We start from the raw sequence: 14,379 nt of genomic DNA on the forward strand, positions 1-14,379 counted from the left end.
AGAACTTCTTCTTAAGCCACATCCATGGAATACTTTTGGGGAAAATATAGGATGTCTTTTATAAATGTGTTCGCATCTTTTCCCTACACTTTATTATTAATGTGTAAAACAAATATTAACTCTGGTTTTATATGTGTCTTGAGAACGGAAGGAATAAGTTCAGAAGGCAGAACAAAGCTAATTAAAGAGGAACACCATCCCTCACTCTCTCATTAGATTTTTGATGTCAGAAGTAGATCACAGTTTGTTTTAAAATAAGAAACAAGTGAACGAGTTGGAGACAGAATTGCCAAGTTTAGCAAATAAGATGAATGAAGATGAACTTCCTAAACTTCCTAATTATCCTAAAAAATCATGAGACATACTTACACTAGAAAAAAAATTTCTGAAAAGTATATGAAATTCTTGTTGACATTCTTGTGTTTTGTCTCAGAACCCTAATTGGAGATTACCAGGCTATCCCTTATAAAATGTCCATCTTTGAACTGGGCTTCAGTTATCTTCCTCTTGGTGTTTCAATATATGTATCCTTTCTTCTAACAAAAGCAGAATTTTACAAACTGAACAAGAGTGACTCATTTTGTTGCTCACCAGGCGGGTGGTGTTGGTTTCACTTATGTCAATAGTGTATTTACCGATACCCTTTATCAAAGAAGACTATATATATATTTTTTTAACAATAAGATTGTGTGATTGCTGAGCTATGGGGAGCCTAGTCTGAGATAGAGAGAAAGTAAATTAGAAGAACAAATACAGGTACAGGATGAGAAGTGTACTTTTATAGCAAAAGGTATTTGAAACAACTTTGGGGTCACTGAGTATCCCAGATGTCCATTAGCTCCCAGCTCCCAGTATCCCAGCAGGCCTCAGCCTGGGGACCTTTGGCATGTGAGCAGCACTGGCCACTACTCAGAGCTTTCCTGGTGGCCATACAGAGGAGAAGCACTGTCCCCCATGAATTTATCCCACCCACGTCAATCCTGCACTGCAATCCAGCTCCCCAGCTCTGGGGCATCTGTCAAGGCAGCCAGCCCCTCTGGGCCTGAAGACCCCTTCTTTAGAAATGACATCAGCGGTGCCAGCCCTTTCTATGTCCCATTTATGCTGGAGAATGAAAGTAAAACCACAACACAGAAGTGCTGGGAAATGTCTGAGAAGGCTCTAGCGCAAGATGTAACTGTCATCGTGTTCATCAAACCAAGCTCCAAGGATGCGTCTGAAGAATACAAAAAGAGACAAAGAGCAAAGCAAAGAATGAGGCTCTTTGGGGTCACCAGGCTCCAACCCGCTTTCTCAAGGACAGAGAGAGGAGCTCCAGGGAGAGTAAGCAACCTGCCCAGGGGATAGAACTGCGGAGCATTGGGACCAGACAGAGGGCAGGTCTGGCTCCCTCCCCAGGCTTTCTCCAGGCTGCTAACATGGCACTCAGGGGTCTGCCCAGTTCAGGGGGAGAAGCAATGGCACATGTCCATGGCTTTCTCACACATGGTGCATCTTAACAGAAACATCCTGTATGAGTAAAACAAAGGAATCCACTCTTCCTGACTTGGTCCACTTTGAGGATAAATAAACTGAAATACTATTTTCACCTTATATTTTAGTCCCAGAAAATCTATAGAAAGTCCTTCCTCAGTGTATTTTTTCATCCAAAATAAATCTCGCACAAACTACTGTGGACCTTTCGCTGTTACCTTGTTTTTTTTTTTTTTGGTCTTTTTAATCCTTTTTTGTATTTTTTTATACTTTTTTAGTAATTGTTTTTTACAGGGCTGAGGACCGAACCCAGGGCCTTACGCATGCTAGGCAAGCGCTCTGCCACTGGGCTAAATCCCCAACCCCCTACTGTGGACCTTTCATAAGCACAGTGCTATTTGGGGCCTGAATGCACAGAACCATCTCCTATCATGGTGTCCCTTGTTGCGGTTTCAGTTACTTATGGCCAACCACAATCATAAAGTATCAGTGCTTGTGTTGACTCAGGGAAGAGACACATTTACATAACATTTACTATGGCATATCTTTATAAGTATTCTATTTTATTATTACTTATTGTTAGTAATCTCTTAATGTGCATAATTTATCATAGGCTTGTGTGTGCAAGGAAAACCAAGTTTGTATAGTGTTTGGTACTGTCCAGTTTCAGGTGACCACTGGGAGTCTAAGAATGCATCCCCCCATGGACAAAGGGGGATAGACCTAAATTCTCATAGTAAGTGTCTCCCCCTTCAATTTGCTGTGAAGTCCACTCTGTTCTACAGGGATCACTGTGATAAGGACTGCAAAGCCACAATTAATAACAAAGACACACTACCCGTGTTCTTCCATGACCTTAGACTCAAGATCAAAGGCCTCCCAGGAGCAGTCCGTCCCTCCCACCATTCCTCACCATCTGTGGAGCAGCCGCTGGTCCCATCGCTGGAACAGTACCGCATTTCAATCCTCTGCCTTCCCACTTCCAGCAAATTTGGATCGGGCAGGCGGGCTTTGCAGGTGTACCGGAATCGCTGTTCATAGTGGCCGCCATTGTCAGAGATGTTGACGGGTGTCCAGGGCGTCCAGGGCGTGGTCTTCTTCAGCTCAGGGCATGCATTGGTGTTACAAGGCTGGTATTCCTGGGAGAGAAAATGCACAGTGTGTCTCAACCCCTTGCAGAGACAGGGCCCTGTCATGACAGCTGCTCTCTTTCAGGGAAAGGTAAGTTTTCTTAAAACTTCAGATCCAAAGACACTCATAGCTGCTCTGCAGAATTGAAAACACATAAACAGAGAGCTCAGCTCTCAGGCCATCTTCACAAGGAACGTGCAGTTTCCCCTGCATACACAATGAGAACAAGATAATAAACAAAGTCACATGTGGGAGAAAAAGGCAAATCCACAAAATCATCTTCATTTTCTTTATCAGTAACCCAAGATGCTGATTATTTGGATATTATGTTTATCTTTTTTCTTTAAAGTATCAAAGTTAAAACCACGGAGCCAGACTTGATTCTTAGACCATGTAATGTTAAGTTTGAGGTTTGTGGATATTGTGAGCCCTGGAGTCACAGATCCAAAGCACTGGGGTGGTTGAGTTTCAACAGAACACATACACCCCACTTTCTAGTCTGTAACACATTTTCCCATCATCCCCCATTAATGCACCCAATAGCCTTGTGCAGTTTCTCCTCAAACCTCTCACTCCCAGAAATCCCTTAAAACAACCCAGGTGGGAGGGTCCTGGGTGGCCAAGCATGGAGTAGATCTGAGGGACTGCCAGGTGGATGCACCATGTCTGGACAAGGTGGAATTTAAGACTAGGGTATTGAGATTCTTCTTGGAACACCTCCGGGTTTATATGAAAACAGTCCTAAATCTTATGGCTGCAAAACCAGGAATAGATGGATTGATCTTGGATGCAGTAGTTATCACAATTCCACTCTAACAAGAAAGGATGTTTCTGTAGAGGGAAAACCAACAACGCATAAGGTAGCCAGTCACTCATGGCCATGCCTGAAAATAGTATCATCAATATTAAACACACACCAAAATAAGCTTTATTATCAAATAAGAGAGCTGTTCTATCCTTTCCCTGTCTCTTTGAGTGGGATATCTTGATACTACTACTTCCGTGGAGCTAAAACCCTGAACTTTCCAGTGTTTTAGGCATTGTGCATGAATTGTGCTGCATGGAAAAAGAGGCTGTAACTCTTCTGTCTACCATGTCACTCAGCCTTCCCATCTCCCATCCTCCTAGCATAGTTGTGCTGTAATCCTAGTTAGATAAAAGTTCAGTGTGTGCATTTATCAGTAGGTGAACGCTACCCAAAGTGATGTGGTGAACTGCAATTGATTTATGCTTCTTGTTGGGCTCCCTCCAGTCCAAATCCAGGCTTCTCTTGCTTTGCAGAGGTGGTTGTTTAGTTTCTATGAACTTGTCCTTTATTTTTTTTTTAAAGATTGATGTGAATTTTTTATACCTTTATTTTATTTATTTATTTTTATGTGGTGCTGAGGATCAAACCCAGCGCCTCTCACATGCTAGGCAAGCGCTGTACCGCTGAGCCCCAGCCCCAGCCCCTGAACTTGCCCTTAATTCATCTTCCATCAGGTATTCAGACACAGCAGGGAGGATACCATTGCCTATCCTTAAAAAGTCCCTCTGAGAACCCACTGACCTGCTCCAAACTGGCTTGACTGCTCTCTGTTTCCTGAATCACTCTGCACCTCCATGCTGGGCTTTTCTTCCTTTCTCTGTATTCAGTCTTTTATTTCCTGCATTGCAATACTTCATCCTTCTTTGTTGAACTTTCTTTTGCTAGAGCACATCCTACAGCGATATCCTAAACAAGGTTGCTGGCAAGGCCAATGTCTGGCGCTGTTATCCCCATAAGCATCTTAATGCTACCCTCAAGCCTGGTTAGAAGTTTGAGGAAAAGTTTAGGCTGGGAACAATTTTGCTTCAGAATTGAATGTGAAGCTTCATGTGCTCTCTCTTCCAGTCTCTTTTCTCTCCCTTACTTGTGATCTGTAAAAATCATCTGCAAGCAGCTTTGAGGACCTCCTCTTTGCCCAGTATTGTGGAAGGGTACAATGACATTCTTAAGTTTGGGTCATTTTGGTAAAAAATTATATTTTAATCTGTAAAGCAAAGACTTTTGTTTTAGAAAATTTCCCAATGACTCTGTTGGTTGTTTCTTCTCCATTTTTTCCCTTCCTCTCTTGCTGGCTCTCCTGTGGTTTGGATACAAGTTCTGATATTCAACATCAAGCTTCTTATCTTCTATCTCATATTTTCATCTTTTGCTTTTCTTTATAGAATACTACTTTATCTTTACCCTCCAAAATGATTTTTGGGATTTTCCTTTCTTCTATCATTTTTCAAAGGCCCCTTTTCCATCTCTCATGGTCTTGACTGTTCTGTTACTAGATACAGTGTTTCCCTGGTCCCACAGCCATCTCTGATTTGAGCACCATTGTGATAATTGATTCTCTCTTTATGGTTTCTGAATTGTCCACTTGCTGTTTCTCCTGGCGTGTATGGATCGCTCTTTCACATTAGATCCTCTTATTTATGGACATTCTTGGTTTCATTAGAATATCAGGGAAAAAAGTTCCCTGGAGGTCTGAGCACAGGGGAGGGTTTTATTGGCCATGATGGGAACTGGATGTGTTATTCACACGAAGAAAGCTGTTAGAATCTTATTGTTTGTTTGTTTGTTTGTTTGTTTTTATTGGGCTGTTCAGGAAGCTGTTCCAGGGCCCTGCCCATCTGGATGGTGGATACTGAGTCTCCAGGGATGGGGGGAGAAGTGGAGTAAGAGTGTTGGGCTCTCAGTTTCCAGGAGATAGTTATTCTCTTGATCAGCCTTCTGCACTTCCAAACCCCCATTCAGCTGAGTCCAGTGACCTGAGGCCCGGTGACAGTCTGTTTTCCTTGGTAAAGAAAAAACTTCCTGAGGCTGGGGTTGTAGCTCAGTGATAAAGTGCTTCCCTAGAATGAGTGAAGTACTGAGTTCCATCCTCAGCACCACATAAAAATAAATAAAATAAAGGTATTGTATCCACATACAACTAAATATATATATATATATATATATATATATATATATATATATATACACACACACATATAGTGGGTCTTTGCGGGACAGATCAGGTCTAAGCCCCCTGGTGAAGTAGAAGTCAAGCTACTTTACATTTCTCAACAGCATTACTGGAAGATGGGAGGTATGAAGCATGATGCTCAATATTAAAGGAAAATTAATCCAACCTAAAATTTCTACCAGACTTTTCATCAACTTTAATCACAGCATGGAGACAATTTCTTAAACAGAAGCCACCTAAACTCTATTTTGCTTCCAATAGAGAAAGATGAGCCACAGATTCCTGAGCTCTGAGATCTAGGGTAGGAAGTGGGAGGATTCTTCCCATCTCTGTGCTGGGGCCTCCAAGAACCACCTCTGGCTTCTAAGCCTAGACAGCAGTGTTCACAGGCTGTGAGACAGGACCCTCAACTGTAATTTACTACAGTGAAAGGATATGAAGGGAAACCAGCACAGGAAAGGCAAAGAAGAGCAGTCCCCATGATACCAGGCCCTACCCCACGCCTCTGCACTGAAGCTGTTCAGGAAACTTGCTGAAAACTCAGTGCTCAGGTTTTCCCTGGGGTCTGGTGTACAGGCGCCTCTGCCTGTCATGCACGGAAAGTTACACCCCATTGTTGGCATCAATCGTTTGGGCCTGCTTAGCCACTCTTATCAGTCTGGAGATGGGGGAAATGATTTGAAATTCAAATTTCCTGAAGTCAGCCAAGAGCCAACCTTCCAAGCAGGCCTTTCTAAGGACCACATTCGGAGCCAGCAGCTGTTTAGTTTTTCTGCACGGTTCCTCTCTCTGAGTCTTGGATTCCTTTATCTTGGATATGTTTCCAACCCCATTAAAAAAAAAATACAATCTGATTCTTCCTCTCTCTTTTTTGTTTCATAGGTTTAAGCCCTGAAAAAACAATCCCTTCCATACTGAATTCTCGATCAGTGAGAAAATGTGGTCCTGCATGTGTGTCCACGACGCCAGCTTGACCTGGGAGCCTAGTACCCTCTATTCCGTCACTGCTCTGGTGACTCCAAGCAGGGTTCTTTACTCTCCGTCCATCCTTTAAATTTTTACGTTGGGCAGCACTCAGAAGCTTTTTATGTTTGTGATATCATAGGCTCTTAAAAGAAAATGCGTAAAGCAGTCATGGCGGCTGCTCACATTGAATGCCTCTAGTGCTCTCCCTGGCTCATGACAGCTCCATGCCACCCACACTGGAGAGATAGATGACTTCAACCTTCTTTGTGGACAGGGTTCTTTATTACTGCATATTTTGGATGCTGCTTTTTAAATTAAAAAGTAGTCCTGATGAATGCCATAGATTGCAACATGCCATTACTAGACACGGAAGCCCACGAGAAGGATGACATAAACCCCTGCCTGTGCCCCCGTGAGGGGTGCTGTCCAGACTGGAGTGAAAGCACCAGAGCCCGTGCCACTTGCCCTCGTTATTCTGTGCCAGGTTGGCTGGGCAAGGTCCAGGAGCCCTCTGCTGGAAGGGGCTCGAGACACATGCAGTTTACGGATCTAGGTATAAAATGAGGTTGTTGTACAAATTAACAAGTCTGATATCTCCTATGAAATAGTATGATAATTATAATCCTAATAAACAGGGACACTACCCCCAGTCAAACCTACCTTCCTCCACCAGAAATTCCATCTTTTCTACCGAGGTGAAGTTTATTTAGTTCTTGAAATCTCTCAGTGGTAAATGTATTTGAAAGCCAGTTCCAGTGACTAGATTGGCATCTATGATGGTCCCAGAAGGACAGGTTGTCACATGTCCCAGGGGTGGACAGTACATGGCTGAGGAGGATTGGTGCAAGCTCACTAGATCTAAGATTCCAATAACTGAACCTGTTCTTGAGTTTTCATTTTAATTTCCTCAGAGTACAAAGTTTAACATGAAACTCGGGGCTTCTTTTAACTGCTTTGGGTGGTTCGATTGTGATACACTTGCTTGAAGTATCAGATTATGAAAGGTTGAGGGATGGTAAGGCCAATCTGTCTTAAAATTATGACTCAAAGTATGAAGTGATTCAATTCAGTCATGATCACTGAGGAGGCTTAAGTGAATCTGTTTGCTACAATTTGGTGGTGTACTGCTGCGGTACTATCTAGATTTGAATGGACCTTGAACACCAAGAAATGATTCTAGGGAGCTAATTCCTATTATTTGTTACATAGGATTCTCAATATTCTGGTGGAATTTTAGATAAAAATGGTTACTAAAGAAATTTTAAGGGCTGGGGATGTGGCTCAAGCAGTAATGTGCTCGCCTGGCATGTGTGCAGCCCAGGTTCGATCCTCAGCACCACAAAAAAAGATGTTGTGTCTGCTGAAAACTGAAAAATAAATATTGAAATTCTCTCTCTCTCTCTCTCTCTCTCTCTCTCTCTCTCTCTTAAAAAAAAAGAAATTTTAAATTCTTTCTCCAATTATGTTACCCATGGATTCTCAATCTCAGTCAACACTGATAAATCACCCATTTAGAAATTAAATTCAGAACCCGACAGATGCAGCCTTCTGTCTCACCCTCAATGCATCCTTGCTGTCTCTCTTCTCACCACAGGCTTGTTTTACAGAATCAAAGTACATATTTCACCAAAGCCTAATTATCTATGTATAATTCTGTCTCTGTCAATAGGTGGCAAGTTTGTGAAAAGCAACTTTATTTTATTTTACTGAATTTGAGCACATTTACCCTTTTTACCTGGGGAAAGGATAAATCATATTGATCAAGTCACTGATAAGCTTATTGAAATGGAATCTGCATCAGTGTAGGGAGCCAATTTAGATGGTTAAGTGGACCCTCTTATTTGGCTATTTGTTTTACCTTTGAGAAACTTAAAATGTTTTATATTTTATAGATTCAAAGTAAAATAGAGAGATGAAGACAAGCCAAGCAGAATTTTGATACCATGTGTTCAGCACGAAGTGTAACAATTGCCCTCATCACTGTCTGAATCTCCTTTCATACGGACTACTTACAGTTTCCATTTGCATTTATCAAGTTCTCTTTCAGTAACTAAGCTTGGCATGACAAGAGAGAAAGCCATTGTGCATAAAGGAAATGACCAACCAATTCAAAGTGCCTGCAAAGGGCAAAAGCACTCAAGCATACAGGGAAGTCAATCTGGGACCGCAGGAGTGTGGGTCAATCAGAACAGAGCTGGCAGGAGGTCCCGGAAATTACTTTAGTGATACCCAGGATGAAAAGCTGGTAAACAAAGAGTGGATTCAACATTACATGGTTACAGAGTGACTTCTGGTTCCCACCAAGATGGAGCAACAGAAATAGGATTAACCCTTGCACCAAAATGACCAAAAACCATACGAAATATCAGTTGTAAAAATCCCAGCCTTCAAGCAACCAAGGCCAGTGGTCACTGAGTAAGAAAAAACAATGAAGGAGTCCCATGACCTTCACAGTCCTAACCCCAAGAAGGTTCCCAGGTGGTGGCATGGGACATGGAAACTCAGGTAGATATGATTTAAGGTGTGGGAGACAGATGGAAGCAGGCGATGTCAAAATGACTGTGGTTCTCAGAAGGAAGGTTGCTAGATGGGAAAAACTACAGCTGTAGGCAGAGCCCCACATAAGCATTTAATGGTGTAAAAATCAGTAAATACACACACAAAAAAATTATACAGGGGTGGGAAAGACCCACCTGGAAAGATCAACCACACAGGGCTCGGAGCAGTTCTTGCTCTCACGAGCAGGAATGGAAAAACTCTGAACTCTCAGGGCATCAGTGGTGCACCAAGAAATGTCCTGACCCTTCAGTGGGAAAATGATCAGAGACCAGATGCTGCTCTGATCCAAACCTGCCAGGCCTAAAAGCAAGAACCCAAACCATCAGACTGGTTTTATGTAACTTAATCACATCCCAGAAAAGATCTCTAGAATATTTTTTCAAACAACAAAATTGTCCAGCACAAAACCAGGTAAAACTTACACATCAAGCATCTAATCTAAACTTAGGAGGTATGCAAAGAGGCCAAAGACAAAAAAAAAAAAAAAAAAAAAAAAAGCCCACAACTTATGACAAGGAGAAAAGTCATACAACCGAAATGGATGCAGAAATGAGATAAATGAGATTCTGTTCCTCAAAAACATTAAAAGGCTTATTGTAGCTGCATTTCATACGATGCAGGAGCTTGAAGAAAGCCTGGGCGTACCAAGTAGAGACCCGGAGGCTGTGTGGAGGAACACCTGGACTCGGCAGCTGCATAGAGTGTTTGCTGATGGCTGCAAAGGAGGAAGTAATCCCAGGTCATTTCATGAGATCAGATGTTATCAAAGTCAGAGAAAGGCTCAGAAGGGAAGAACACTACAGGTGAGTATCATCCTTCACAGACCTTAAATCCCAGATGCACTCCCACACACATTCTGTGCACCTATATAACATGCCTACGTGCAGAAATATTATTTTTTTGGTCATTAGTGTTTGAATATTTAGAACTGAAAATACTTTCTTCTAGGTATAGAAGAGCAGCCAAATACTACTCTGCAAATGGAAGTGTGTGTGTGTGTGTGTGTGTGTGTGTAGAGGGGTGTGCACATTAGATTTTATACCTGCGCATATAAAAAAAATGGAGCTGGCTCTCCTCCTTCCACATTACTTTAGACATTTCTCTTATATATTATGGTAGACAGCTCAGGAGGATAAGAAAACCAGTGCTACTGCTAGAGAACTGGACTGCAGAGGCTGAGATCTGTAGGCACTTTGGACTCTATAAATGAGATCTCAAATGAGAAGATCAATTTATTTACTTTAGTCTCTATAATTCCTTTAAATTCTTATTTTTTGAGAGTGAAAGTCAAGAATGCAGACATCTTTTTTTTCTAAATATCTTGCAATGAAAGGAGAAAGTACTTCTAGGTGGAAGTGAATACCTACCACTAGGAGAATGAAAATGGGTGACCTACAGCCAAGGTGTCTACCCTTTATTTCTATTTCTCCATGTCTAAGGGGGGAAATGTTCAAATATCATATGCCCACAGGACAATTTACAATACTTTGAACAGATTTTAGGCATTCTTCCAAAGAATTATGAGAATTTTTGGAAGAATTGAAATAAATAGGATAAGCCACAGTGGGGTTATGTTATTAAGATTAAGGGTTGAGCAGGACTGCTCATTTAACTTGCTTTTGCAACAATACAGTTACTCCAGATTCTTTTAAGGACACACACAAAAAAAACAACAAGTATTAGTGCAGTTTCTTACTAGATTATGTTGGCTATCTATGCCTCCATGGTTCACAACCACAAGAAATCAAATCCCGTAGCCATAGGATTTGAATGTGATGGTTACAGTCACATAATTAAACTTGTATGGGTTAAAGTGGTTCCATTTCTTAGCAAAAAAAAAATGTAGAGTAAAATTGCAGAAAGAGTAATTATGGAGAACTCAGAAACGAAGACACAGGCCGAAACCCACTCTTAAGCCCTTGTTGGGAGGCAGCGTAGGCCACTAATGGTAAATATTTTGTAAGTTCCTGGATGTCAATGTTTGATATATAAATTTATTTATATATGTTTTATTCAGCTTTCTCACTGCTGTGATGAAGGACCTGACTAGAATAACTGTAGAGCAGGAAAAATTTATTTGGGGGCTCACAGTTTCAGAGGTCTCAATCCACAAGAGCAGTCTCCATTCTTCTGGACTTGAGATGAGGCAGAACAACATGGTGGAAGAGTGTGGTGGAGGGAAGCAGCTCACATAATGATCAAAAAGCAGAGAGAGACTCCACTCTCCTTATACAAAATATGTACCCCATAGCCACGCCCCCAATGAACCACCTCCTCCAGCCACATCTCTCCTGCCTCCAGTCCCCACTCAGTTAATCCCATCAGGGATCAATTCACTGATTAGGTAAAGGCATGACCCAAACATTTCTCCTCCAAACCTTTTTACATCATCTCATACATGAGCTGTTGGAATATACTACATCTAAACCATAATAATATAAAAATTAATTTCTAAAAGTTTTAGGTTTTGAGCTTTGAAGAAATACACTAAGAAGAACCACCATTTGACCCAACCATCCCACTCCTCAATCTATAGCCAAAGGACTTAAAATCAACATACTACAGTGACACAGGCACATCAATGTTTATAGCAACTCAGTTCACAATAACCAAACTATGGAATCAATCTAGATGTTCTTCAACAGATGAATGGATAAAGAAACTGTGGTATATGCACACAATGGAATATTACTCAGCTTTAAAGAAGAATGAAATTATGGCATTTGTAAGTAAATGGATGGAGCTGGAGAATATCATGTTAAGTGAAATAAGCCACTCTCAAAAAACCAAAGGCTGAGTATTTTCTCTGATTCACATATGCTAATTCACAATAAGGGGGGCTAGGGAAAAACAGAGGTACTTTGGCTTAGGTAGAGGGGAGTGAAGGTGGGGAGGGGTTTTGGAAGTAGGAAGACATCATTACCCTAGGTACATATATGATTACATGACCAGTGTGATTGTACAACATGTACAACCAGAAGAATGAGAGATTATACTCCATCTATGATGGGTCAAAGCAATTCTACTGTCATGAATAACTAATTAGAACAAATAAAAAATGTAAATAAAAAAGGAGAAGAAATTTGAGTTGCACAGTGCTGATAGTACAGGCAACTTGGTTTTGACTCTTGCTTTGCAAATAAATGAAATTCCACTCTCCTCTCTTAGACCTTCTGGATGCCATTAAAAAAAATCTGCTGTCTTGTGACTAAAGGAACTTAAGATAAAAGAGTTACACCTTCTTCTACTGGCTTATCTAAATTGTAAAATTCCTATCTAAAGACTTCTCACAGGGACCAAGCGTAGTGACGTCTGCACTGCTCAGCTCTCTTCTGCTTTCCATCAGACACGCAGGCCTGTGCATCCCCAGGGGTCACGGTTTGGGTATTCGGACCTGGAGCCTTGGGGCAGCCAGTCTATTCTTTGCCTGTTCCCGCACCCAGCTCCTTGATTGTGGTGTCATAGCTCTGATCTCAAAGTGCTTTCACCGTAAGCACCTGCTCACACACTGTGGGGTGTGGGGATCTAAGAAGCTCCTGAGATCCCCCACCCCCGGCCACACTCTGTAAGAGGCCCTTCCCTGGAGTTGTGATGTATCAGTCAAGTTGCAGGTACATCCACTCTCTCGATTAGGCCTAAGACCTTCTAGAAGCAGGAGAGAGAGAGAGAGAGAGAGAGAGAGAGAGAGAGAGAGAGAGAGAGAGAGAGAGAGAGAGAGAGAGATCTTTCTGCTGGCTTTGAGGGACTGAGCTGTCATGTGTGGCCACAACTTAGGGCAGCCCAAGTTGCTGAGATCCACCTCCAGACTATGGTCAGCAGGAAATCAGAGATCTCTGTCTCCAAAACACAAGGAACTAAATCCTGCAAACACCCAAAGTCCTCAAAAGAGGAGCCTGACCCTCAGAAAATACTGCAGCTTTAACCACCATCAGGTTTCAGACTGTGAGACACTGGGCAGAGTAGCCAGTGAGATTCCACACAGACCACTGACGCAAAGAACTGTAAAAAATAAATGCATGCTGTTTGAACCATTAACTTGTATACATAAATCTAAAACTAATACACATCTACGTATTCTTTTTTATTTTTATTAGTTCTAATTAGTCATACATGATAGCAGAATGCATTTTGATTTATGGTACACAAATGGAGTACAACTTTTCATTTCTCTGGTTGTACTCTATGTATGCTTAATGGTTTGTGTACATAAAGGAGAAATTTACATCCTGGCTCTTCCTCCAATGCTCTAAGGATTCAATGTATTAGACGATTGAAATGAAGTTGGATTTTCTTAACTTCTTGCCTCCTTTGAATCCCTGTATCAAGGAATTTTCCATCATGGAAAACTCGATGTCCTCTATTATACTTTTCCAATTCTTTATTATGAGAAAGTTTTAGTGAAAAGTAAAAAAAAAAAAGACTATTACTTGTTATTCATGATTCACAGGAAACTCAGGGTGTTGAGAATCCTGGAGTTATCTAGCAAGCTGAGGTTTGTTGCTACAATTCATAGTTTATTAAGTTGCCTGATGCTATTCACAATTAATGTTGTTGAACTTCACTTTATAGAATAGAAAAAAAAAATACACATGGGCTGCCCCCTGATTTGTATGTAAACCTCATCAACTCCATCAGAGCTATAGGTTTTAATTCACTATGCTTGAAAAGTATAAAGATAATACCTTTTACTTTCAGAGCCTATACAACATTTAAAATGGTGTTCTACTCATTCTGTGAAAGAGTTTTCCTAAAGTGGGTCTCTGTGGGATGCTGATGGATGCTACCAATGAAACATCTGCTTTCAGAAAAAACTGAGAAGCTCTGGGTTAAACAAAGTTAATGGGTTTCTCCAAACGGGAAGCGTCAGAGCTGATCTGTGAGCCCTGTGAGCACAGAGCTTCCTGTGTAACCAGAACTGAGGACAGAATATATTAGCAAACATGGCCAGAAAGGTCATTACCTGGAATCACACAGGTGCTGGGGCTGTTCGGTTCTTCCTGTGAAGCTCTCTGTTCACTCTTAAGTTCACGGCCAACCCCGACAAGCAGGAGAGCCCAGCAGAGACAGGATTCCCTTCTACTCCCCGCCGCCCCTCAGCTGGTGCCTCAGCTATCTTAGCTGTAGAACTGATTTACTTGTAAAGAAACATATGATGCTGATGATCTGAAGGTGTTAAACCAAATAAGAGTTTATGATCATTAGCAAGAGTGTCTATATGTGGCATCCTTTGTTCTGCGTAGCAGCCTGGAACCAAAGACTGGATGCAGAACAT

The 14,379-nt window shown here is 41.5% G+C and overlaps 1 protein-coding gene across 1 annotated transcript in view; it reads right to left on the minus strand.

Annotated features, from left to right (window-relative positions):
- Sema5a (semaphorin 5A) overlaps positions 1-14,379 on the minus strand; it is a 446,744-nt gene that overhangs the window by 21,928 nt on the left and 410,437 nt on the right. Inside the window, exon 17 of the mRNA XM_026397069.2 lies at positions 2,387-2,612. Coding sequence (XP_026252854.2) covers positions 2,387-2,612 — 226 coding nt within the window. The remainder of the gene's footprint in view (positions 1-2,386; positions 2,613-14,379) is intronic.

This window comes from Urocitellus parryii, chromosome 1, assembly GCF_045843805.1.
Source record: "Urocitellus parryii isolate mUroPar1 chromosome 1, mUroPar1.hap1, whole genome shotgun sequence".
NCBI lineage: Eukaryota > Metazoa > Chordata > Mammalia > Rodentia > Sciuridae > Urocitellus > Urocitellus parryii.